This window comes from Natator depressus, chromosome 5 (genome assembly GCF_965152275.1).
Source record: "Natator depressus isolate rNatDep1 chromosome 5, rNatDep2.hap1, whole genome shotgun sequence".
Lineage (NCBI taxonomy): Eukaryota > Metazoa > Chordata > Testudines > Cheloniidae > Natator > Natator depressus.
In genome coordinates, this window is record NC_134238.1 from 4,590,760 (window position 1) to 4,613,779 (window position 23,020).

The 23,020-nt window shown below is 46.8% G+C and overlaps 1 protein-coding gene across 1 annotated transcript in view; it reads right to left on the reverse strand.

Moving 5' to 3' along the window:
• Positions 1–23,020, reverse strand: part of DNAI1 (dynein axonemal intermediate chain 1) — a 263,518-nt gene that overhangs the window by 179,390 nt on the left and 61,108 nt on the right. The window contains exons 10-12 of the mRNA XM_074952263.1: positions 21,298–21,382; positions 18,228–18,345; positions 14,858–14,901 (exon numbers count right to left, since the gene is read on the reverse strand). Coding sequence (XP_074808364.1) covers positions 14,858–14,901; positions 18,228–18,345; positions 21,298–21,382 — 247 coding nt within the window. The remainder of the gene's footprint in view (positions 1–14,857; positions 14,902–18,227; positions 18,346–21,297; positions 21,383–23,020) is intronic.

Consider the following 23,020-nt stretch of genomic DNA (forward strand, 5'->3'; position numbering starts at 1 on the left):
ATGAGCTTCAGCTCTGCTGAAAACAATATATTGCACAGATTTTCTTTAGAGGTTTACAAATGCTCTCTGTTCAAAGATGATCCTTACTCACTTCCAGAATTCAGAGTAACAGCCGTGTTAGTCTGTATTCGTAAAAAGAAAAGGAGTACTTGTGGCACCTTAAAGACTAACCAGTTTATTTGAGCATGAGCTTTCGTGAGCTACAGCTCACTTCATCGGATGCATAGCATATCGTGGAAACTGCAGAAGACATTATATACACACAGAGACCATGAAACAAAACTTCCTCCCACCCCACTCTCCTGCTGGTAAAGTGATCTTCAAGTAGGGCCATTTCCAGCACAAATCCAGGTTTTCTCACCCTTCCCCCCCCCCCCACATACACACATACAAACTCACTCTCCTGCTGGTAATAGCCCATCCCTCTTTGAAACCTCTCTTTATAATGCGCATGATAATCAAGGTGGGTCATTTCCAGCACTAATCCAGGTTGGTGAGAAAACCTGGATTAGTGCTGGAAATGGCCCTACTTGAAGATCACTTTACCAGCAGGAGAGTGGGGTGGGAGGAAGTTTTGTTTCATGGTCTCTGTGTATATAATGTCTTCTGCAGTTTCCACAATATGCTATGCATCCGATGAAGTGAGCTGTAGCTCACGAAAGCTCATGCTCAAATAAACTGGTTAGTCTCTAAGGTGCCACAAGTACTCCTTTTCTTTTTTCTTTTCACTTCCAGAAGTGAAGGAAGGGGAGGAAAGTCTTTAGGGAAAAGATTGTTTAATGTTTTTTGTACATTTTCTCTGTATAATTCCTTCCTAAAATGCCCTAGAGATAATAACAAAATCCCCTGCCCCCCAGCATTTACAATCCAGTTTACTCACACAAGAAAATACTACAAGTAATAACAGACTGAAATCCAACACAGATTCATTGAGTTCAAGGCCACAGGGGATCACTATGATCATCAGGACTGGTGAGCTGTTCCAGTGATCGATATTACTGTGTTAAAAACTTGCAACTTGTTTCCGCTCTGAACTTTGCTAACTTCCACTTCCAGCCATTGGATTTTGTTTTTTGCCTTTGTCTGCTACGCTGAAGAGCCCCCTAGTGCTAGATATCTCCTCCCTGCATAGATATCTATAGACAATGATCAAATTGCATCTCTTTTTTTTTTTTCTTTTATAAACTTAACTGGATTGAGCTCTTTAAGGGTTTGTCTACACTGGCAAGTTTCTGCGCCACAAGTGATACCACTTTTATTAAAACGCTGGAATTAAACCGCTGTTGAGTGTCCACCCGGTACTCCTTGGGACGCTGGAGCACATCCGCATTAGCAGCTCTTGTAACGGCAAAGAGAGCAGTGCATTGTGGTAGCTATCCCACTGTGCAACTGGCCAAGGGTGCTTTGGGAAGGGTTTTCAATGCCTCATGGGGCAGGCACAACGTTGCGTGATGCAGGTTTCCCAATCCCATTGTTCCATGGGCATCCTACTACATTGCCAGCTGCTTTTCGACCGGGGGGGGGGGGGAGATGTGTGACAGGGAGTGTGTGTGTGTGGAGGGGGGGAGAGAGACAGTGTGTTTTGGGGGACAGAGTGTGTCAGCATTCATAAATGATCTGGAGGATGGTGTGGATTGCACTCTCAGCAAATTTGCGGATGATACTAAACTGGGAGGAGTGGTAGATACGCTGGAGGGGAGGGATAGGATACAGAAGGACCTAGACAAATTGGAGGATTGGGCCAAAAGAAATCTGATGAGGTTCAATAAGGATAAGTGCAGGGTCCTGCACTTAGGATGGAAGAATCCAATGCACCGCTACAGACTAGGGACCGAATGGCTAGGCAGCAGTTCTGCGGAAAAGGATCTAGGGGTGACAGTGGACGAGAAGCTGGATATGAGTCAACAGTGTGCCCTTGTTGCCAAGAAGGCCAATGGCATTTTGGGATGTATAAGTAGGGGCATAGCGAGCAGATCGAGGGACGTGATCGTTCCCCTCTATTCGACACTGGTGAGGCCTCATCTGGAGTACTGTGTCCAGTTTTGGGCCCCACACTACAAGAAGGATGTGGATAAATTGGAGAGAGTCCAGCGAAGGGCAACAAAAATGATTAGGGGTCTAGAGCACATGACTTATGAGGAGAGGCTGAGGGAGCTGGGATTGTTTAGTCTGCGGAAGAGAAGAATGAGGGGGGATTTGATAGCTGCTTTCAACTACCTGAAAGGGGGTTCCAAAGAGGATGGCTCTAGACTGTTCTCAATGGTAGCAGATGACAGAACGAGGAGTAATGGTCTCAAGTTGCAATGGGGGAGGTTTAGATTGGATATTAGGAAAAACTTTTTCACTAAGAGGGTGGTGAAACACTGGAATGCGTTACCTAGGGAGGTGGTAGAATCTCCTTCCTTAGAGGTTTTTAAGGTCAGGCTTGACAAAGCCCTGGCTGGGATGATTTAACTGGGAATTAGTCCTGCTTCAAGCAGGGGGTTGGACTAGATGACCTTCTGGGGTCCCTTCCAACCCTGATATTCTATGATTCTATGATTCTTGTAAGTTTAGACAGTGGGAGGAAGCAACCAGTCTTGGGGGAGGGGGAAACCCTGACATCAGTCCCCATCTCCCTCCCTGGGCTCTCTGCACAGCTCTCCGTCTCCATCGCACCGGTGCCTCTGTGTTCAACAGCATGAGCATTCCACATTAATGGTTTGCTTTGTGTCCCAGAGCAGATCAGCACAGCACACAACAGCTGTCAGAAACAGTGCTGTGAAAGTGGGGGGGCGCATGTCTCCAGGGCAGCTGAGTTCAAAACAATGAGCAGAGCGGTCACTTGAGGCATTATGGGACAGCTCCGGAGGCCAATTACAGCACAGAACGCAATCAAGTGTCTACACTGGCAATAGAGAGCTGGAGCCTCTATGCAAATAGCCTTTCGACTCTCGTCAAGGTGGTTTCTTTGCAGCACTGCAACTGAGGAGTTTCTGCGCCCGAAGGGGCTTGGCAGTGTGTACACGTCTGCAGTTTGAGTGCAAAAAGCTGCTTTACTGCACAGAAACTTGCCAGTGTAGACAAGCCATAAGTCTCTCACTGTAAGCCAGATTTTCCAGACCTTGAATCATTCTCCTGGCTCTTCTCTGAACACTCTCCATCTTTCGACAATCTTCTCGAAGTGTGGACACCAGAGCTGGACACAGTATTCCAGTAGTGGTCTCACCAGTGCTCTGTAAAATTGCAGTATCCCCTCCCTTCTCCTGCCCAATATTCTGCAGTTAGTCAATACATCTTATATATCATATTAGAGGCCCTTCAAGAGTACCTTGCAACCTCCTGTCCTCCCCTAATGGTCTCAAGAAATCTCTTCTTTCCCTCAAAGTATGCTAGAATCGGGGGACTACCTTAGTAAGGAGGGAGCAGAAACTCATAAGTCCCTGTAATTAGTAGTTCTTAAATAAGAACTGCAGAAGAGTAGGCCTTCCTACCAAATCAGTCCTTCAGGAGGCTGCCAACACAACCAAAACACTTAGATCGGATCCCAGCTGCAAAAGCAGTCAGGTTTCCTGTTCTCCATAGGGTGGTGATAAGCCAAACCTCCCAAGGGGAACAATATCCAAAGGGAGGAGACTGGCCTGGAAAAGTAGAACTCCACATTGAGCAACCACTATGGAAAATGAGTCCTAGTAATGGCAGAGCCAGAAGGATACCGGCTGAGTTCCACAGGAGCCTTCCTCACATCTATACCTCTGCAGAATCCATTGCAAAAGTAGCTCTGGAAAGAAGAGGTCCCACAAAGGCCCCTTGGCCATGAGTAAGGAGTACTATGAACTCCATCACAGACTTCCTGGGTGATCATGAGCAGGCCACCTAGTCTCTCCATGCCTCAGTTCCCCACCTGTAAAACTGGGATGACAAAAATTCCCTTCCTCATGGGCATGATGTGAAGATATATAAAACTTGGTGACACACTCAGTTGCTACAGCAGGGGTCAGCAACCTATGGCAGGCGTGCCAAAGACGGCATGCGAGCTGATTTTTAATGGCACGCTGCAGCCTGCTGGGTCCCAGCTGCCGGCCCCGCTCAGCCCACGGCCGAACCCATGCCATTAAAAATCCTGCCCGCTCTTCTCGGCCCCCGCCTCCCCCCCACGCAGGGGCAGGGTGAAGAAGCTTGGTCCTGCCGGCTGCTGCTGCAGGGCAGGCAAGGTCCCCCCACCCCTGCCTCTTCCCCCAGCGTGCTGGGTTCCTGCCCCTCCTCCTCTCCATCCCTGCCGCCCATCAGCTGATGGCCCTTGAGAGGAGGGAGAGAAGCGGAGCCCAGCTGTAGCGCGCTCACTGCTCTGGGGAGGAGGTGGAGAAGAGGTGGGGACGGGGCCTTGGGGAAGGGGGGTGGAATAAGGGCATATCCCTTCCAGCCCCCTGCCGCGAGCCACTCTGGGCAGGGGGCTGGGAGCACCCCCACGACCCCAGCCCACACCTCCAGCCCTCTGCCCTGACCCCTACTACCCACACCCCAGCCATCTGCCCTGACCCCTGCACCCCCCCACACACTCCCAGCCCTCTGCCCTGATCCCTGCACCCTCCTCACACACACCCAACCCTCTGCCCTGACCCCTGCACCCCCCCACGACCCCAGTCCTGACTCCAGCACCCCCACACATACCCAGCCCCCCACACCCCATCCCCTGACTCCTGCACCCCCCTCAAACACCTCCAGCCCCCTGCCCTGACTCTTGCACCCCCCACATTCCAACCCCCACCCTGCGCACCAAACGGGAGCTCCTGCACACACACCCCACATTCCCACCTGCACCCCTCGCACCAAATGGGAGCTGCCCAGGTAAGCACTCCACACCCAAACCTCCTGCCCCAACCCAACCCAAACCTCCTGCCCCAACCCTGTGCCCCCTCTGTTTCCTGGCCAGACCCTGCACCCTGTTTCTTCCGTTTCCTGGCCAGACCCTGCACCCCAGCCTGCTCCTTCACCCCCAGCCCTGTTCTCAGCACACTCCCACCCTCATCTCAGTGCAGAGAGAGAGAGGAAGAGAATGGGCTAGAGCCAGGGAGAAGGTAGGTACCCACTCTGTGTGGGCAGGGCCGGGATCCCAGACCAGCAGCAGGCTGAGCGAGCGGCAGCCGGGACCCTGGCTGGCAGGAGCCGGCGGACGGAACCCCAGACCGGAGCGGGTTGAGTGGCAGTGGGCACTCAAAAAGCATCTCCCTAGCAGGGTTTTCCCCTGAGGCTCTTTTTCCCTAGCAGGGGGATTTTGGTCCAATGTAGTTGATGAGTTTTAAAGGCATATTCTATATGTTGTGACAAGGTATAAAGGCACTCGAGCCTGTAAGGGGTTCCTGGGTTCCTGCCTGTCATGTGGCTGATCTGTGCTATGAATCTATGAAATATCTTCACTGTACTGAAGAACTTTAAAGCAAAGGAATGAATAGTTAGGAACACAGGAATGACCGAACTGGATTCAGACCCACGGTCCATATAGCTTAGTGGCCTGACTCTGATAATGGGCAGCACCAGCTGCTTCAGAGGAAGGTACAAGAAAGGCACCTGTGACAATGTTGCCAAGCCTTGCAGTTCTATCACGAGTCTCACACTATGTGCAGGTTTTCTTAAAGCCCCTAGCCCTTGTGGTTGTGAGGGAAAGCCTGAAAACGTGAAGCAACTGTGCCCGAAAGGCACAGAAGACAAATAAAAATTAGCCAAAACCCATCATTAAAAAAAAAATCTCTTGATTATGGGAGCCTGCCTTGTGATTTTTGAGCTCTTGCATGCATTGGCAGCCCCAGGGAAAGTTTCTTCCTAACCCCCAGTAGCCAGAGGTTGCCTTACGCCCTGAAACATGAGATTTATTATCCCTTCCAATACTCTTTTAGCATTAACTATTCTAAGTGTGTGTTCTTGTTCTCCATATTCATGCCTAAGCACATCAGAAATCTTTACACTGGCCACAAAACAAACGTTAATACATTCTTCCTATCATGTAGATTTCATCACAGTGCAACCATCTTAATTCTGACCCCAAATTTGGTTTTTTAATCTAAATATTTTCCTTGAAGGGATGCTGTTAAAAGGAAAATGCTATCAGTTAATACATTTGTCAATCAACAGAATTACTTTTTTGGGTAAAGTGCTTGTAACTGCTGTTTCCTGAGAATAATACTGTAGATTCTGTTTCACAGAAGGAATGCATAACAGTGCTAATTTCTAGTACAGAATGTGGGCTTGCATTTGAGAGTAATCACCATGTGCAGCTGAGGTGCAATCAGAAGAAGCATCTCGCAGAAGATACAGAAACACTGACCCCATATTTTATCTCACACATGCCCGTGGGTTGTTTTTCATGCCAGAGCCCCACCCTAGAATGTGTACATGACTCACACCAGTCCATGCTGATTTATGCCAATTTATTGGTATGTAGTTTACACTCCCTAGGTGCTTATACTGCACCCATCACCTTGGTATCAGAGCACCTAAATCCATAGCAAATTAAGTGCCAGACCCACAACTGAAACCCAGGTCTCTGAAGTCCACAGCCAAGACCTAGGCCATTGGCCACAATGCCTTCTGTGTTTGCACCACTGTTTATATTATCTCTGAACATACACCTGATCCAAAGTCCATTTGAATAAAAGGAAATCAGCCCATTTATTTCAGTGGGCTTTGGATCAGGCCCTTAGCCCTTTATGTTTTGTGATATCTTTTCCTCCAATAGAATCAGACCCCAGGCAGATGATTTACTCTTAGCGCAAAGATAAGAAAGTATTGTCACAACAGAGAGTAATCGAACACAAGCAAACTGATTGGGACAGCAAGTTTTTGAGTGCTAAAGCATTAGGGCTGAAAGATACCACATTTCATTTCAAACTGATACATCTTTCGAGCCTCTGCAATGGGCTCATTAAGAATTCCTGCAGCACACTCCATATCTCAGGATTGAAATACAAATGCTTTCCATAGCAAAAAAATAGTCCTTTCTTTCCAGGGAATTACTGCTTACCAAATTGTGGGTTTCACAAAAGGATTCACATTTAAAGTAGTTCCTGTAGCTCCAGAGATTTAGACTGTAAATGAAAGATGCAGATCACGTGTTCATATCTAAGCATGCAATTGTTATCAGTGAAGAAATCCATAGCAGAATCCAGGACCGATGACTTTGGTACAATGATCAAGAGGTTTGTGAGAACAAACTCCCCCACAGCAGCCACAGTTCTATAGCAATGAGAAATTAACCACAACTCTACATTGTAATCAAGGATTTTAAAGCTCTTAAATTTCAGTAGGTATTGGGCTGATTAATCACTTCAAACAGCAGGGTAGACAGTAGATCTGACTTAACCACTCGGCTGAGTTTACCATCCACATGGCTGAACTCAGGGGTATGATCTGTATCACAACCAATGGCAAATCTTAATGGCCCACAGGAGGCACTCAACTAGATGAGTGAAAGGGGAACCTTTCCCCAGCTGAGTTAGCAGGAGCCATCATCTCCGCTGGGAGCTGCTTTTGGTATGTTTTACACAGTGACCAAATACCATCAGGAAAACAATGGGAAACTTAATCCTTTCAAAATGACAGCTCTGCCACCATCAGAACACATCAGCAAGCTCTGTCTTTAATCTGGTGTTCTGACATGATTGAAATCTTTGAAATCTCAGTGCTCATTTAGTTTCTGCTTGTCTTGCAATATTCCTAGTACTGCCTTGATACACAAGACAGATTTCCTTCAAGTTTCCTTTGCCTCTTTGTCATCATTTTGTATTGTTTATTCCAATAATGCTTCTAGTTGTCTTCCACTGTTTGCTATCATTGCTGCAGCAGTACCTAGCTGAGAAAACTTTCCAATAGGCTTGCTATTTCCTAGGAGAGCACTTTGGCCCAGATCCTCATTGGTAGACACTTAACTCCCATTGAAATCAGTGGAGCTACAGGCGCTGTGAGTGACTCTCCAGGCTTCTTCCACTAGAGTGGGCACCCACCAGCCATAAAGAAGCTAGAGGAAATAAATAAATTATTTGCTTAAAATTATTTGTGAGAGAGACAAACTTTTGAGCTTACACAAAGCTCTTCTTCAGGTCTGGGAAATGTACTCAGAGCGTCACAGCTAAATACACGGTGGAACAGATTGTTTAGCTTAAGTAGTTACCACATATTTCAAGGGATCAGTCAAGGTGAACTCTGATCAGACTGGCCACTTCACCTGGACTGGTCCCTTGAAATATGTGTTAAATCTGTTCCACCTTGTGTTTAGCTGTGACACTCTGAGGACTGCTCTACACCAGGAAATTAAGTTGGTACAACTGCATCACTCGGGGATGTGAAAAATCCACCCCCTTGAGCGACGCATTTAAACAGACCTAACCCCCAATGTAGACAGCACTAGGTCACTGGAAAAACACTCCCATCGACCTGACTACTGGCTCTTGGGAAGATGGAATTCCTGAGCCAATGGGAGAGGCTCTCCGATCAGTGTAGGTAGCATCCTCATTGAAGTGCTGGTGCATCTGTGCCGCTGCAGAGTTTTAAGGGTAGACAAGCCCTGAGTACATTTTCCAGATCTGAAGAAGAGCTCTGTGCAAGCTCAAAAGCTTGCCTCTCTCACCAAAACAAGTTGGTCCAATAAAAGATATTACCTCACCCATCTTGTCTCTTTAATATGCTGGAACCAACACAGCTACAACAATGCATGCAAAATTGTTTGCTCAGCTCTACCCATAAGATCCTCCAACTGCATGAATTAACTCGGGGAAGGAAGAGACACATCTTGCAAAATCCCCTACATTTCTCCACCTGAGATGGTCAGGACAGAGGTTCCCATCAGCATTCTTCCCAACAAGGTTCTGAAAGCTGCATGAGAGAAATTAATTCATAGACTTTTAAGGCCAGAAGGGACCATTGTGATGATCTAATCTGAGCTTCTGTATAACACAAACCATAGGATTTCCCTGTATTAATTCCTACGTCAGTCACTGAGGTTAAACTATACCAGATCTTTTAGAAAAACATTTGATCTTGATTTAAGAAATTCCAGAGATGAAGAATCCATTACAACCCTTGGTAAGTTGCTGCAATGGTTAACTGCCCTCACTGTTAAAAATTTGCACCTTATTTTTAGTCTGAATTTGCCTAGATTCCATGTCCAGCAACTGGATCTTGCGTTACCTTTGTCTGTTAGAATGTAGAGCGCTCTATTATCATACAGGGTTACTGGCTTCACTGAGGGGGGGAAGCTGCAGATGTGATATATCTTGATTGTTGCAAGGCTTCTGACATAGACCCACATGACATTCTCATAAGCGAACAAGGGATATGTGATCTCGATTAATTTACTATAATGTGGGTGCACAACTGGTTGAAAGACCATACTCAAAGGGTAGTTATCAAGGGTTTTCTGGAAAACTGGGAGGGCGTATCTAGTGAGGTCCCACAGGGGTCTATTCTAGGTCCAGTACTATTATTTTCATTAATTGCTTGTATAATGGAGTGGAGTGTATGCTTATAAAATTTGTGAATGATGCCCTAGCTGGGAGGGGCTGAAAGCACTTTGGAGGACAGAATTAGAATTCAAACTACCTTGACAAATTGAAGAACTGGACTGAAATCAACAAGATGAAATTTAATAAAGACAAGTGTAAAGAACTACACTTAGGAAGAAAAAATCAAACGCACAACTACAAAATGGGGAATAGAGGATCTGGGGGTTAGAGTGGATCACAAATTGAAAATGAGTCAACAATGTGATGCAGTTACACATGGGAGGTAATTATTCCTCTCTACTTGGCAATGGTGAGGCCTCAGCTGGAGCACTGTGTCCAGTTCTGGGTGCCGCACTTTAAGAAAGATGTGGATAAACTGAACAGAGTCCAGAGGAGAGCAACACAAATGATCAAAGATTTAGAAAACCGGACCTCTGAGGAAAGGTTTAAAAAAAACTGGTCATGTTTAGTCTTGGGAAAAGAAGACTGAAGGGGGACCTGATAACACTCTTTAAATATGTTAAGGGATGTTATAAAAGAGGTCAGAGTTCCATTGTTGTATGTATCCTCTGAAGGCAGGGCAAGTAATGGGCTTAATCTGCAAAAAGGGAGAATTAGGTTAGATATTAGGAAAAACTATTTAACTCTAAGGGTAGTTAAGCTCTCGAATACGCTTCCAAGGGAGGTTGTGGAATTCCCATCATCTTTAGAACAAGTTAGACAAAACATCTTCATGGATGGTCTAGATTACTTGATCCTGTCTCAGCACAGAGGCTGGACTAGATGACCTCTCAAGGTCCCTTCCAGCCCTACATTTCTATTATGCTATTAAATTTCTGTTTCCCATGTGAGTACTTAGACACTATGATCAAGTCACCCATTAACCTTCTCTGCAATAAACTGAATAGTTTAAGCTCCATGAGTCTCACACTGTAAGAGATGTTTTCTAATCCTTTATTCATTCTTGTGGCTCTTCTCTGAACCCTCTCCAATTTTCAATGCTCTTCTTGAAGTGTGGGCAACAGAAGTGGACACAGTATTCCAGCAGCAGTTGCACCAGTGCCAAATAAAGAGGTAAATCTCTCTACTCCTACTCAACATTCCTGTTTATACATCCAAGTATCACAATAGCCCTTTTTGCCACAGGATCGCTCTGGGAGCTCAGGTTCACTTGCTTGTCCCTTCTGACCACTAAATCCTTTTTCAGAATCACTTCTTCCCATGTCAGGGTTCCATCTCCTAAAAGTATAGCCGACATACTTTGTTCCTAGATGTATACTTTTACACTTGTCCATATCCAAATGCACATTGTCGGCTCATGGCCAGCTTACCAAGCAATCCCTAACTCTCTCTATCAGTGATCTGTCCTCCGTATAAGTGATCTGCCTTGAGGGAAGGGGTAGAGTGGGGGCAGGGCATGGGGTGGAGCCAGGGAAAGTACCCCCAGCACATTAGAAAGTCGGCGCCTATGGCTGGGAGCGTACCTTGGTAGCTGTGAGTCCCTGCACTCCTCTGAGCACAGGGACTATGATCATGATAGGCTCTTGTGCTGGTAGTGCATGGTGAGCAGTCTCTTTATCCACTCCTACCCACCCACCTTTTTGCAAAGGCTGGTCCCCATCTGACCTTTAACATGTGAGCTGGTACTTGCTGAATTAAAGAGATCTTGTCAGGTCTCTTTGGGCTTCTGCGCAAACCAACAGCAAGAGGATCATTTCCATGGCTTTTAATAGACAGAGCTTATTTTTAAAGGAAAAATATTCCCCTGCAGTGTTGGCACTGCCCTGCTAGCACAGGAGAAACAGAATGTGAAATTTAGAGAAACTGACTGGTCTGTTGTCAGAGCTGTGGGAAGTACAGGATTAAAACTAAGAGAAGAAGTAGCATAAAGTAAATCAGACTGTCAAATTCTTTCAGTTTTATTAATCCAATGTAGTATTAATAAGATAAGGGAGCCTTAAATTTAATATATGTGTGACATTCCCCTCTGGTTTTATCTGGACCAGTGATCTGCTAGGTCTCTCCAATCCTTGACTCTGGGAGCCAGCCTTACCCTGCTCTGCTGTGAGAACCCCACTGTTCACGCACAGGTTTTGGAATGCAATGCTCCCAGCTACTTGCAACCAAATGACACTAGCCAATATCTGCGGTCCCAGACACAACCCTAGGAACCTCCGTCTTGCAGTGTCCAGTTATGCCCACTGGACGCTGCAAACTTATATGAGTTCCTCAATTTAACAAAGAAATTGATATGTACCAGGCTCATTATCCCAAGGAGAGTCTCTGACAGGCTTCAAACCAAACGCACTGCTTCAGGTAGAATAAACAAACAGATTTATTAACTATAGAGATAAATTTTAAGTGATTGTAAGTCAAACCCTAACAAGTCAGATTTGGTCAAATGAAATAAAAGCAAAACGCATTCTAAGCTGATCTTACAAACTTAGATGCTTCTCACCACAGGCTGGCTGGTTGCTTTTCAGCCAGGCTCTCCCCTTTGATCAGCGCTTCAGTCGTTTGGTGTGGTGTCTGAAGATGGAGGTGGAAGAGAGAGGAAGAGCATGGCAAACATCTCTCCCTTTTAACATGTCCTTTCTTCCCTCTTGGCTTTGCCCCCCACCCTTCAGAGTCAGGTGAGCATTACCTCATCACAGTCCCAGACTGCCCAAAGGAAGGGGGTGTCTCACTCGAGAGCCTAACAGATTCTTTTGTTGCCACCTAGGCCAGCGTCTTTTGTTCCTGTGAGACTGGGCTGGGTTTGTCCCATCCGTGCCCTGACGAGGTGTGAACTGCCTCTCTGTTCTTGGAGAGTTTTTGCATGGGCTTGCTTTAAGCCACGAGGATACATTTTCAGCCTCATAATTATATACATGAAATTATAGCCTATAACATTACTGTAACAATTATTATAACTTCACTATAACAACCATGCTCAGTGCATCATGAGCCTTCCGAAGACACCCAACATGACAAACCTTGCATTGGATATCACACAATCATTTTATAAAGATGAAAATGAGGGTGTTCCCCGAAGGTACAGAGCGTCACAATATGATTCTTAACTGATTTGTGTCAGTCCAACTGAAACAAACCCTGTTTCATCAGCAAAGAATGTTCACAATGGATTCTAACTTCATCAGCCTGAATTACACTGTCAACATTTACAGATACGGCTTAAATTTACAAGGCCGTATTTAGCAAATGAAGTGGCAGGCAGTCACAGACGTGGTATTTGTAGCTAGGTCACTACACCTGTGAATTCTGTTTCACTTTCCAAAACCTGCAATTACTATCCCTGCCATCTGCAATTTCCAGATAGTGTTTAACTTCAGCAGCAGCTGCCGCTTTTAGTTTAATTTTTTGTTTGTTTGTTTCCAAAGCCGAATGGAGAGCTGGTAATGCCCTACTGTACAATCAGCTTTTTAAATTTAAAAACAAACAAATATATAAATAAAAATAGTGAGAAAGGAGAGAAAAAATATCTAGATAGAGAGGAGATGGGAGGAATCCTTTGGCAGCTCCAGCAGGATACAAACTGAGCCAGATCACCTCATCCACAGTATCAGTGTGAAGGGTCCCATGATGCAAACTTCCCTCTTCCTGCAGTGAGGGGATGGGCTTTGTTCTCCTTATCCCAGCCCCTCTGCAGAGTCAGAGATCAGTGGATAGGGAAGGAGCAGACCAAGGGCAGGAGGGATGCCAGGAGTGGGGCTAGAGGGACATTCTTGTGTTGTCTGGCACACCCTCCCCCCAGCTCTCTGGAAAAACAAAAACAACTAGTTCGGGAATGCACTGGATCTTCTGACTTCCCCTCCTGCGGTTGGAAGGGACCTCAGGAGATCATCTTGTCCAACCCCCTGCTCAAAGCAGGGCCAATCCCCAATTTTGGCCCCAGATCTCTAAATGGCTCCCTCAAGGATTGAACTCACAACCCTGGGTTTAGCAGGTCAATGCTCAAACCACTGAGCTATCCCTCCCTGATGAGCCAGGGCAGGAGCTGTGGCACCATGGCTATACTGAAACCATGCTGCAAGGGAAAGAAGCAGACCCACAGAGGACTTCAAAGCCAGCACTTGCAGGGTTCTGTGTTACACTGCTGACCATTCTGCATTAGAGGAACCTCCCAGAGCCATTTCCCAGAATCAGGTGTCTCGTGAGTCACAGATTCATGCCTCACAGAATGATCCCAGGAAAACTAGTGTAGGGCTCCTGCTACACCCAGGAACTCCTTCTGGCCAGTATTTCTATGGAAAGACCTGACCCTGGCCTGTGAGAATTCCATGCAGAATGAAAGAGCTGTTTGCTATAGTAAGAATTCAAGTTCAAGCTGGAGGAGTGGGTGGGTGGCAGGGTGGAAGAGGATATTTCTATAGAGACTCTTCAGCAGCAGCATCACCCAGCCCAGACAGGGCAGTCAATTATTTTTTGGCAAGATCCAGATTTCTTGGGCAAGGTCTAGTTAAGGTCCAGATTCCAGAGAAAATAATAATAAATAATGATAATGATAATAATAATAAGCAAATAAAAAGATTTTGGGGTCCATTCAAAAGCATCTGGCGATCTGGATTTGGCCCCCTGTCTGCCTATTTACTACCCGAGAGAGGCAGAGTACAAGTCAATAGAATTTCAAAATACAGCAGAGAGGGGGTTGTTTCTTTTTCAATGACAGAGAGTTAACATGAAGGAGGAAAACCTAATCATCGTGCAAGGCTACTGATACAGATAGTGGGGTTATTCCAAGATAACAGCATGGCACCCTCAGGGAACTGTTTAGAGGGCAACATTTGTTGACAATGGCTTTGTTTTAAGCTGCTACCCTATTGTAGATAACAACTGCACCGCAGCCATTTCAATTAAAACAGACTTCTGTTTGGTTTCTGGCATTCTCTAGGGTGTTTGCAACACAAACAGTGCACACTGGGGCATGAGTGTGCTAGTGCATGAAAACCAATTAGTGAAACTGACTAAAAAGTCTGCTAAAACAAAAGGGAAACTGACCAGCCTACTTTTGTTGTACAAATTGAATGAAATGCAAACAATAAAAGAGCAGCAAAATGGCTTGAATTTGTTTGATTTTTAAAAAAAAATTAGATTTGCATGATCTAAAGTCAGGTTTCAGACTAGCAGCTGTGTTAGTCTGTATTCTTTGTTAGTCTCTAAGGTGCCACAAGTACTCCTTTTCTTTTTATGATCTAAAGTGAGGCTAGTAACACAGGGATGAGAAAATTGGGGCCAGAATTCCAGATTTCTAACCATCATGATGGTGTGGGCAATTGTGGTAAACACATCTATAGTAGTGCAATATTTTTAAATTATATCTTCTTATTTAACCTCGAAATGTCCCTTTTAGGTTGCTGAATTATATTGTTTAATTTGTAACTTACAAGAGCCATGTCCCACTGCAAACAGATCCTTGTACTTCGGATTCCTGTAACAAGAAAGTAAATGTAACAGAGTATGAATTATTAGTTATCTAACTCAACAGATGTGCATGGGCTTCACAGAATAAAGCCAGATTACCGCCCAAAAGAGCCGACAGTCTATGGCTTGATCCTGCAAACACTCACGCATGTGACTAAAGCTTTGCATGTGCCTAATTTTTCACAGGATCAAGACCTATGCGTGGACTCAGACAACAGAGGATGATGGCAACACATGGAGTGGATAAGGAAGGGCTACGTCAAAGATGACAATAATAAGATTTCAGTCTCCAGGGCTCCCTGCCTTGTACATTTCACAATCACTGAAAATATACTTTTTAAAAAACCCTATATCTTAGAGGAAGAGAGAAGAAGTCTCAGTTTCCACCATTGTGGATACAGGAGCATAGGAACTGCCAAACCATATCAGAACAAGGGTCCACCCACTCACTTATCTTGTCTGGCATTGGCCAATGATGGGTGATTCAGAGGAAGGCACATAAGTTCCATAACGTAAGATCATTCACACAGATTTTGTCTTCTTTGCCACTTGCCTATTTGGGCTCAGTGACTTGTACAGCCTTCTTCCAAAACTCATGATTGTATGCCAGGCTGTCATGCAAACTGGTCTGCGTGCGGACCGTTGATATCTGGTCCATGTACCGAGTCTTTGGCCTCCCCCTTGCTTGTTTTCCATCCACGATCATTGCAAGAGCCATCCTTCCAAAATAGCTCTCATATCTCTGCTGGACTTGCCCCTGGCCATGTAGCCTAGCCTCCATCAACTTGTCTCCAATTGGGGCAACCCGCATTACGCTCCACACAACCTCATTTTGTTTCCTGTCACAGAGCGTCCAACCATTTGACCAGTTCAATATCTTCATTTCCATGGTGGAGAGCACACTGGTTTCTCGTCTCGTGGCTGGCCAAGTCTCTGTTCCGTACATTAGGATGGGTCAAATTACAGTTTGATACATTCTCCCTTTTAACTTTATTGGCACCTTTTTAATCATAGAAAACTGAGATCAGCTCCCACCATTTGCACCAAGCAGCTTTGGTATGCTGTCAGGCATCACTCAGAAGGGCACCATTGTCACCAACCACTGAGCCTAGGTATTTACATTTTTTCACCATTCTAAGCTCTCTGCCTGTAATATCCTTTGTAGTGGGTCCTGCTCCTTCAGTTATCAAAGCCTCAGGCTTACCAACATTCACTCGTGAGTCCCAGGTGCACAAAACTGTCTTGCCACTCTTCAGAGTTGGCTTACAGGGTCTCATAATCTTTGCACATATCACTATGGCATCACGGAGCAGCATATTCCAAGGCAGCTCCCTTCGTATATTCTCCCTAATCACATCCAAGCCAGCTGCAAACAAAAAAGAGCTCAATGCTGACCCCGGGTGCAAGGCAATGTTTACTAGAAATCCTCTGCTGTAGCCCCATTTGGTTTTAACTACAGTAGACATTCCATCATATATACCTGCATAAGATAGACCTATCCTTCCAGCACACCTCTCTGTCACAAACTCCACCAAACAAATTCTCTTGGAACACGATCATATGCCTTCTTCAAGTCCACAAAGATCATACACACAGACCAGAGAGGGAAGTTCCTTCCTGTCCCAGCTGGTGATCAGTTTATTCCCTGAAGCATGAGGACTGACCTGCCAATACTATACTTTTTGATATAGAAAGCTTTAATAACTAATCCTTCTTTCCAATTTACTAAGCTATTTGCCTCAATTATGTCATGTGGCAGTGAATTCCACAGGTTAATTTTATATTCAGTTAAATCATGTTTTCTTATCCTTTTAGTATTAGTTGCCTTTTAATGCTTCTTTCTTTATCTCTCCATTTTGACTCATAATAATGACAGTAAATGATAATTTGCACTCTTTAGGAATAAAACCCAGGATCCAGACTTCCCTGCTCTAACCATTAGATCCACTGTCACTACAAAAGATTTGAAAAACACAAATCCATACCTGGGACATATCTTACAAGTCTATTGTTCTCTCTTACTTAGTATTTATTGAAGGTGAAGCCCTGGTAAAGGATTCTAAAGACTTTTGAGCACAGAGGGAGGCTATGTGTAGGCTGACACCTGTTATCAATTAAAAAGATGAATTAGGCCTGGGGAAGAGAAGCTGAGTATTATTGTATGTCAATAAATGAGACCCCAGAAAGGGAAAGTTCATCTGAAACTATCAGTGGTGATGTTTTGGATTGACAAGGAAGAAGGTAAACTGAGACAGCAACAGGGCCCAATGCTAGATTGGGTCAGGCCCTCTGCGATGTACAGCTACAACCATTACCTATACAAATAGCTACTTAGGGCTCCGATTCAGGAAAGCATCTCTACTCAGGACCGTGCTTAAAATACATGCTTAATGTACAATATCTGCTTAAAAGTGCTGGCCTGGAACAGAGACAGAGGGTTGGTCTATCCTGCAATTAGGCACATGCCCACTGACTCAGGCTCGGGGGGGTTGGGGAGGGGGAGCGCTCAGGCTAAAGGGCTGTTTAACTGCAGAGTAGATGTTCAGGCTCAGGCTGCAGCCTGAGCTCTGGGACCCTCCCACCTCGCAGGGTCCTAGAGTCTGGGCTCCAGCCCGAGCCTGACTGTCTACACTGCGATTGAACAGCTCCTTAGCCTGAGTTCTGCAAACCCAAGTCATCTGCACAGGCCAACTGTGGGTTTTTAACTGCAGTGTAGACATATCCTAAGTGTCTCACTTATCCTTTTGCACGTGCAGTTACCTAACTGGAACATGCAATTGCATCGGCACTTCATCCTGCTCTTTTTTTTCTGTGCACAGACCAAAGCCTCTGCCTTCATATAGTTCTTTTCCTACCTCTCCCTAGGCCAGTGCAGGACTGACTCTTCCTGTATGTTCTCCAGAGATCTGTCCAATCTGGTTTTACGATTCTCAGGGGAAGGGACTCTTATTTGTTCCATTTATTTAACCTCTTTGCCCTGGTGCTCCACACTAAGTCAGCAGTGTACTCATCTTCCACTGAAGGGCAATGGAATCCGAGCATGTGCCTGGCACATTCAGTACCACAGCAGGTGCCAGCTGCCCATAAGCACCTGGCATGGTTATCTACCACCAACGAATAATCGTTGAATTGAATTATTCCAAACAAACAGTGTTACCAGAGAAAGCATTCAGAATGTTTTTATACAAAATGTTGGGCTTCTTGCCATAATAACGGAGCTACACTTCCACGTTATGACAATTCACAGGGACGCTGGCTTGCAAGATCGCATGTCATTTCATTCCATTCTTGCCCAAGGATTTAGGAGATAAAATCTGCAACAAATAAACTCACCAGCAGATGGCAGTAACTGCAAGCCTCTTGGCTTTGTCATACTGAAACTTCCACAGTGGAAGGAGAGTCCCCTCCTGGTCTCTGTATTCATCTGCGGGATCCTCAAAATATTTAAAATCTAAAAGGAGAGGAAACGAATACCAGCGCATTCAAAAGGGGTCTGCCTGTAACCAGTGCCTGCGGGTGGAGTATAAGATCATTCCTCTCCCCTAGCTAAAGGGTAGGCACCGCCATGTTCAGAGCTTGTGCCAAAGGCACTGCTCATGCCCGAGATTTATTATTTGTATCCCCATAGTGCCTAGAGTCCCTAAGTGAGGTCAGGGACACACAGTGCTAGACGCTGTACGCACACAGAGCAAGAGATGGTCCCTGCCCGGTCGAAAAGGGATCCTGGGGGCTCTGGTCAGCACTGCTGACCAAGCCGCTAAAAGTGTGGTCAGCAGCGCAGAAGGGCTAATGCAGGCTCCCTGCCTGCCCTAGCTCTGTGTGGCTCCTGGAAGCAGCCAGTATGTCCAGCTCCTAGGCACAGGGGTGGCCACGGGGACTCTGCACACTGCCCCCCCCGACTGCCAGCTCCACAGCTCCCATTGGCTGCAATTCCCGGCCAATGGGAGCCGCAGGCGCGGTGTCTGCGGGTGCAGGCAGCGCACAGAGCCCCCTGCCCCCTCCAGCTAGGAGCCAGACATGCCGGCCACTTTCGGGAGCCACCTGAGGTAAACTCTGAACGCCCTGCCCCAGGTTGGAACCCGCTCCCACACCCTAACTCCCTCCCAAAGCCTGCACCCCCTCCTGCATCCCAACCCCCTGCCCCAACCCTGAGCCCCCTGCCACACCCAAACTCCCTCTCGGAGCCCGCACTCTACACACATACACCCCACACCCCAACCCCCTGCCCCAGCCCGGTGAACGTAAGTGAGGGTGGGGGAGAGCAAACGATGGAGGGAGGAAGGATGGAGTGAGTGTGGGCGAGGCCTCAGATAAGGGGTGGGGTAGGGGCGGGGCCATGGGGAAGAGGTAGGGCAAGGCTGTTCAGTTTTGTGTGATTAGAAAGTTGGCAACCCTAATAAAGGGTGGGAGGGGAAATGGTTTGCTCAAGGTCACATAGCAGGTCAGTGGCAGAGCTGGGAATAGAGCCTGGTCTCCTAAGTTGCAAGTACAGTGGCTCAGGCCCTGGGTCACACTGGCTCATTTTCTTTTGGAAACTATAGAGCCATCGATGATCTCATCGGGAATTTGGCGACACAGACTAATATTTTGTTATTTATTTGTGGAAAAGGAGAACCACCACCAAATAAGGTGCGCAGGTGCTGATCAGCCATGTCCTGATAATGCAAGTTCTATTAACGCCATCCCACATCCGCCAACACCATTCTTGTGAGTGTCACCGTACAGATGGGTGTCAGGAGTGATTTGAGTGGGAAGAGAGAGGGGCACCGTTAGAACGGACAAGGTGTGGAATCTGTCCCAGTGGCCTCTGTTCCCTGTTGTAAGCAGACATAGTGGATGGGCTTGTACAGCTGCTTTGTACAGGCAGCTCAGACTGTCAGTGCCTGCAACAGTAAATTGTGGAATGCTCTCCCAATACCTACATGCACAGAACTCCCCACACCACAGGGACATGTAGGAGAGCCTACAGTGATCAGCAAGGCAATGGGCGGGATCCTCAGCTGTGCCTCCATAGAAGTCAATGAAGCTCTGGTGAGTTACACCAGCTGAGAATCTGGCCCACTATATCAATATCACCCTCCTGTTAGCAGCAGATCTCCTCTTTGAATCAAGACAAAATTTAACTCCACCAGAAAATGCTTCCCCAGATTCCCTGTTGTAATCTTTCTAGGGTTATGAAGATGTAACACCTGCATATTGCAATGTTTTACTTGCGGTACGAATACATAATAATCCTTGGCACTTCTGAGGTGCTTTCGCACTGAGGATCACAGAGCCTTTTACAAACTCTCACTAATTAATCTGTCCTCACAGTATCCCTGGGAGGCAGAGAAATATGATTAGCCTCACTTTCCTGATGGTGGAATTGAGGCTCTGGACAGGTAAGCGATTTGCCCAAGGTCACCGAATTATTCACCGGCAGAGCTAGAAATAAAACCCAGGAGTCCAGACTCACATCTCCCTGCCTAACCATTAGGCATTAGAATAAAATGCCCTCACTTGGGGTCTCCGCCAGGGAGGGGAAGCTTTAAATTGACCTCAGGGCTCCAAAGGAGAGGCTACATGGGGTATATATAGAACCAGTAAATTCTCCACGTGTCCTGGCCATAAACCTTCCCAGGGCAGTGCTATGCTGGGGACTATGTGGGCTGGCTGTGCCACGCCTGTGGAAGTAATATTGTGGGTGTTTTATGCTGCCCTCATACTCCCCGACGCAGATTTTCCATTACTGGGAGGGCTGTGTCCTGGCTTCTGTCAGCTGAAGGGGGTCTGTCTCATCTTGGGCTGAATCTAGCTTGTGGATTTTAAATAAGGAGCGACCAAAACGGTACAGTATTGGCAACCTTTGGGCCACTTAAAGTGGTCACTTAGGGCAAAAGGGCAGCCTATCAGAGGTGGCCTTTCATGCAGATTTCTCTGTTACATGGACTGACATGGCTTGAAGTAACATTCCATGAACTACTGCACTTTGTCATGGTGACCCTGGAAAGGATCCACATTGCACAGCCATCCTGAAGAGCAAACAGGGATTCTTCTCAGTTACATATCTCACCAATCCTCTTCCTCTCCATGCACAGGTGATGATTCCATAGGAGTCATTATGCCAGGTGTGGCCACAGAGTTGATAACGGTGAGTAGCCTCTGACTTCTCTAAGGAAGTGATCAGCAACATGGTACTGATCAAGGACTTGATGCACAGACTGGTCAATTGTAATTGATTACGGCTGGGCTTTCCCATGGAGTCAGAGTGTTAGGCACTCAAATACCACTGAATAGAACTTTCCTAGGCTGCTTTGAAAACCCACAGGCTGCATTCTCAAAGGAGCTTTCACCACCCTCATCACAACGGTGTGCCAGTCTCTTCCGCAGAACTGACATCTGAGTGTGAATGAAAGTCCCGTACCTTGTGCAATGTCATCAAAGGTATTCTGATTGACCATCCGCTCCACTATTTTAGCTGCCTTGGTCACCTTGGTTACATCATCACTCTGCCAAAAAATAAAACAATGAGGAGAAATTTTACAACCAACATGTTGAAAGAAAGGGAAATTACTTCCTGTGCTGTGGTTCCCTGAAAATTAGCAAAGAGCCCCCCTCTCCTGTTGGACCTCTGGACTAAGGGGTTTCAGGGTCTCATACGGACAAGCAAAGTTCAGAGGGTTTAAAAGCCTTTCAATAAATCTCTGGGAACTCGACTTTAAGTTGTATGCAGATCAACAGTATCATACAGCACATAGCTAACGGAATCAGTCACACCGTGGGGGAGATTTTCAAAGGCACCCAAGGCAGCTTTGTGTCCAGTTGCCTATGAAAGTCAATGAGAATTAGGCTCCTTGCTGGCTTAGCACAGTGGAAAATTCCATCTACCAGTGGCACCGGCACGGGGGGGGGGGGGGGGGGCCCAGAGGGCCATGCCCTCCGCCCCCCCACACACACTTTTAAAAGTGGGAGGCTATTCCCTCCCACTTTTTACTGGCCACAAGGGTGAGCAATGGGGGAGAGGGTAGGGTCTGGGGGGGAAGAGGCGGCACAGGAGCTGGGTCTTGGGGAAAAGGGGTGGCACGAGGGTGGGGTGTTAGGGGAATGGGCGGCGCAGGCCGGGAGCTGGGGCGGAGGGGCGCTGAGGGAGCAGGGCCTCAGGGGGGAGGGGTGGCACGGGGGGGCGGGGCCACAGTTCGGACACTGGTGGCCCCCCACGTTTAGGGACCTTCCGTCACTCCTGGGTCTATGCATTGACGAACACTGATAGAGCCCTGCGCAACGTTAAACCCTGGGTAGCCTGAGGAGGGATGTGCCACTCTTTGTCTCTGTGTCCTAATGGGAATTCCAGTGATGGGCACAAATCCAAACACCGTCGTCCTCTGAACTCTGGGGAAGTCCAAACCCTGCAGTTCAGGTCTGCCTCCAGGTCCCTCCCAGGCATTCCAGGGTTACACTGATATACCTCGAGGTATGTCTACACTGCACATCTCTGGTAGCAGCATGTGGGGTATGTGTAGCCACACATGGAAGTGAAAAGCAGGCTGCACCCATACTGTGGTGTGCAGCTACATCCAGCAGCGAAAGGCTCTGGCAGAGGGTGGCAGCAGGGAAAGGCTCCGGCAGTGGGAGTCGGAGCCTTTCCCCACTGCCTTCCCCTGCTGGAGTCTTTCACTGTGTCTGTACTCTACTCACCTAAGCAGTGCCTCACTGTCTACACTGCTGTTTATACCCATGCTAGGGAGTCAGAGGGTTCTCCCCATGTGTGGAGAACTCAAAGCCAGGGGCACTGAGCTTTCATATTTTGCTGTTTCAAAGTCCTGCATCCACACATCCTAAGTGAACCGCCATTATTATTTTTATTATTTGTATGACCATACCCCATCAAAGCCCTGTCAACACCTCAAAGACTTCCATCATCAAAACACTGCTAGGCTTTGAAGGCCAACATCAGGGCATATGCATCCTCGGCCACTAGCCTTACCCTGACTTCACTCCATTTCATAGGCATACTAAGACTTGGCAATAATATAGGGCTTTATTTCATGTAAAGACACTAATTAATCCTCACAGCACCCCTGACAAGTATCATCACCCCCTTTTACAGATGGAGAAACAGACAGAAAGGTGGCATAACTTGCCAAAGG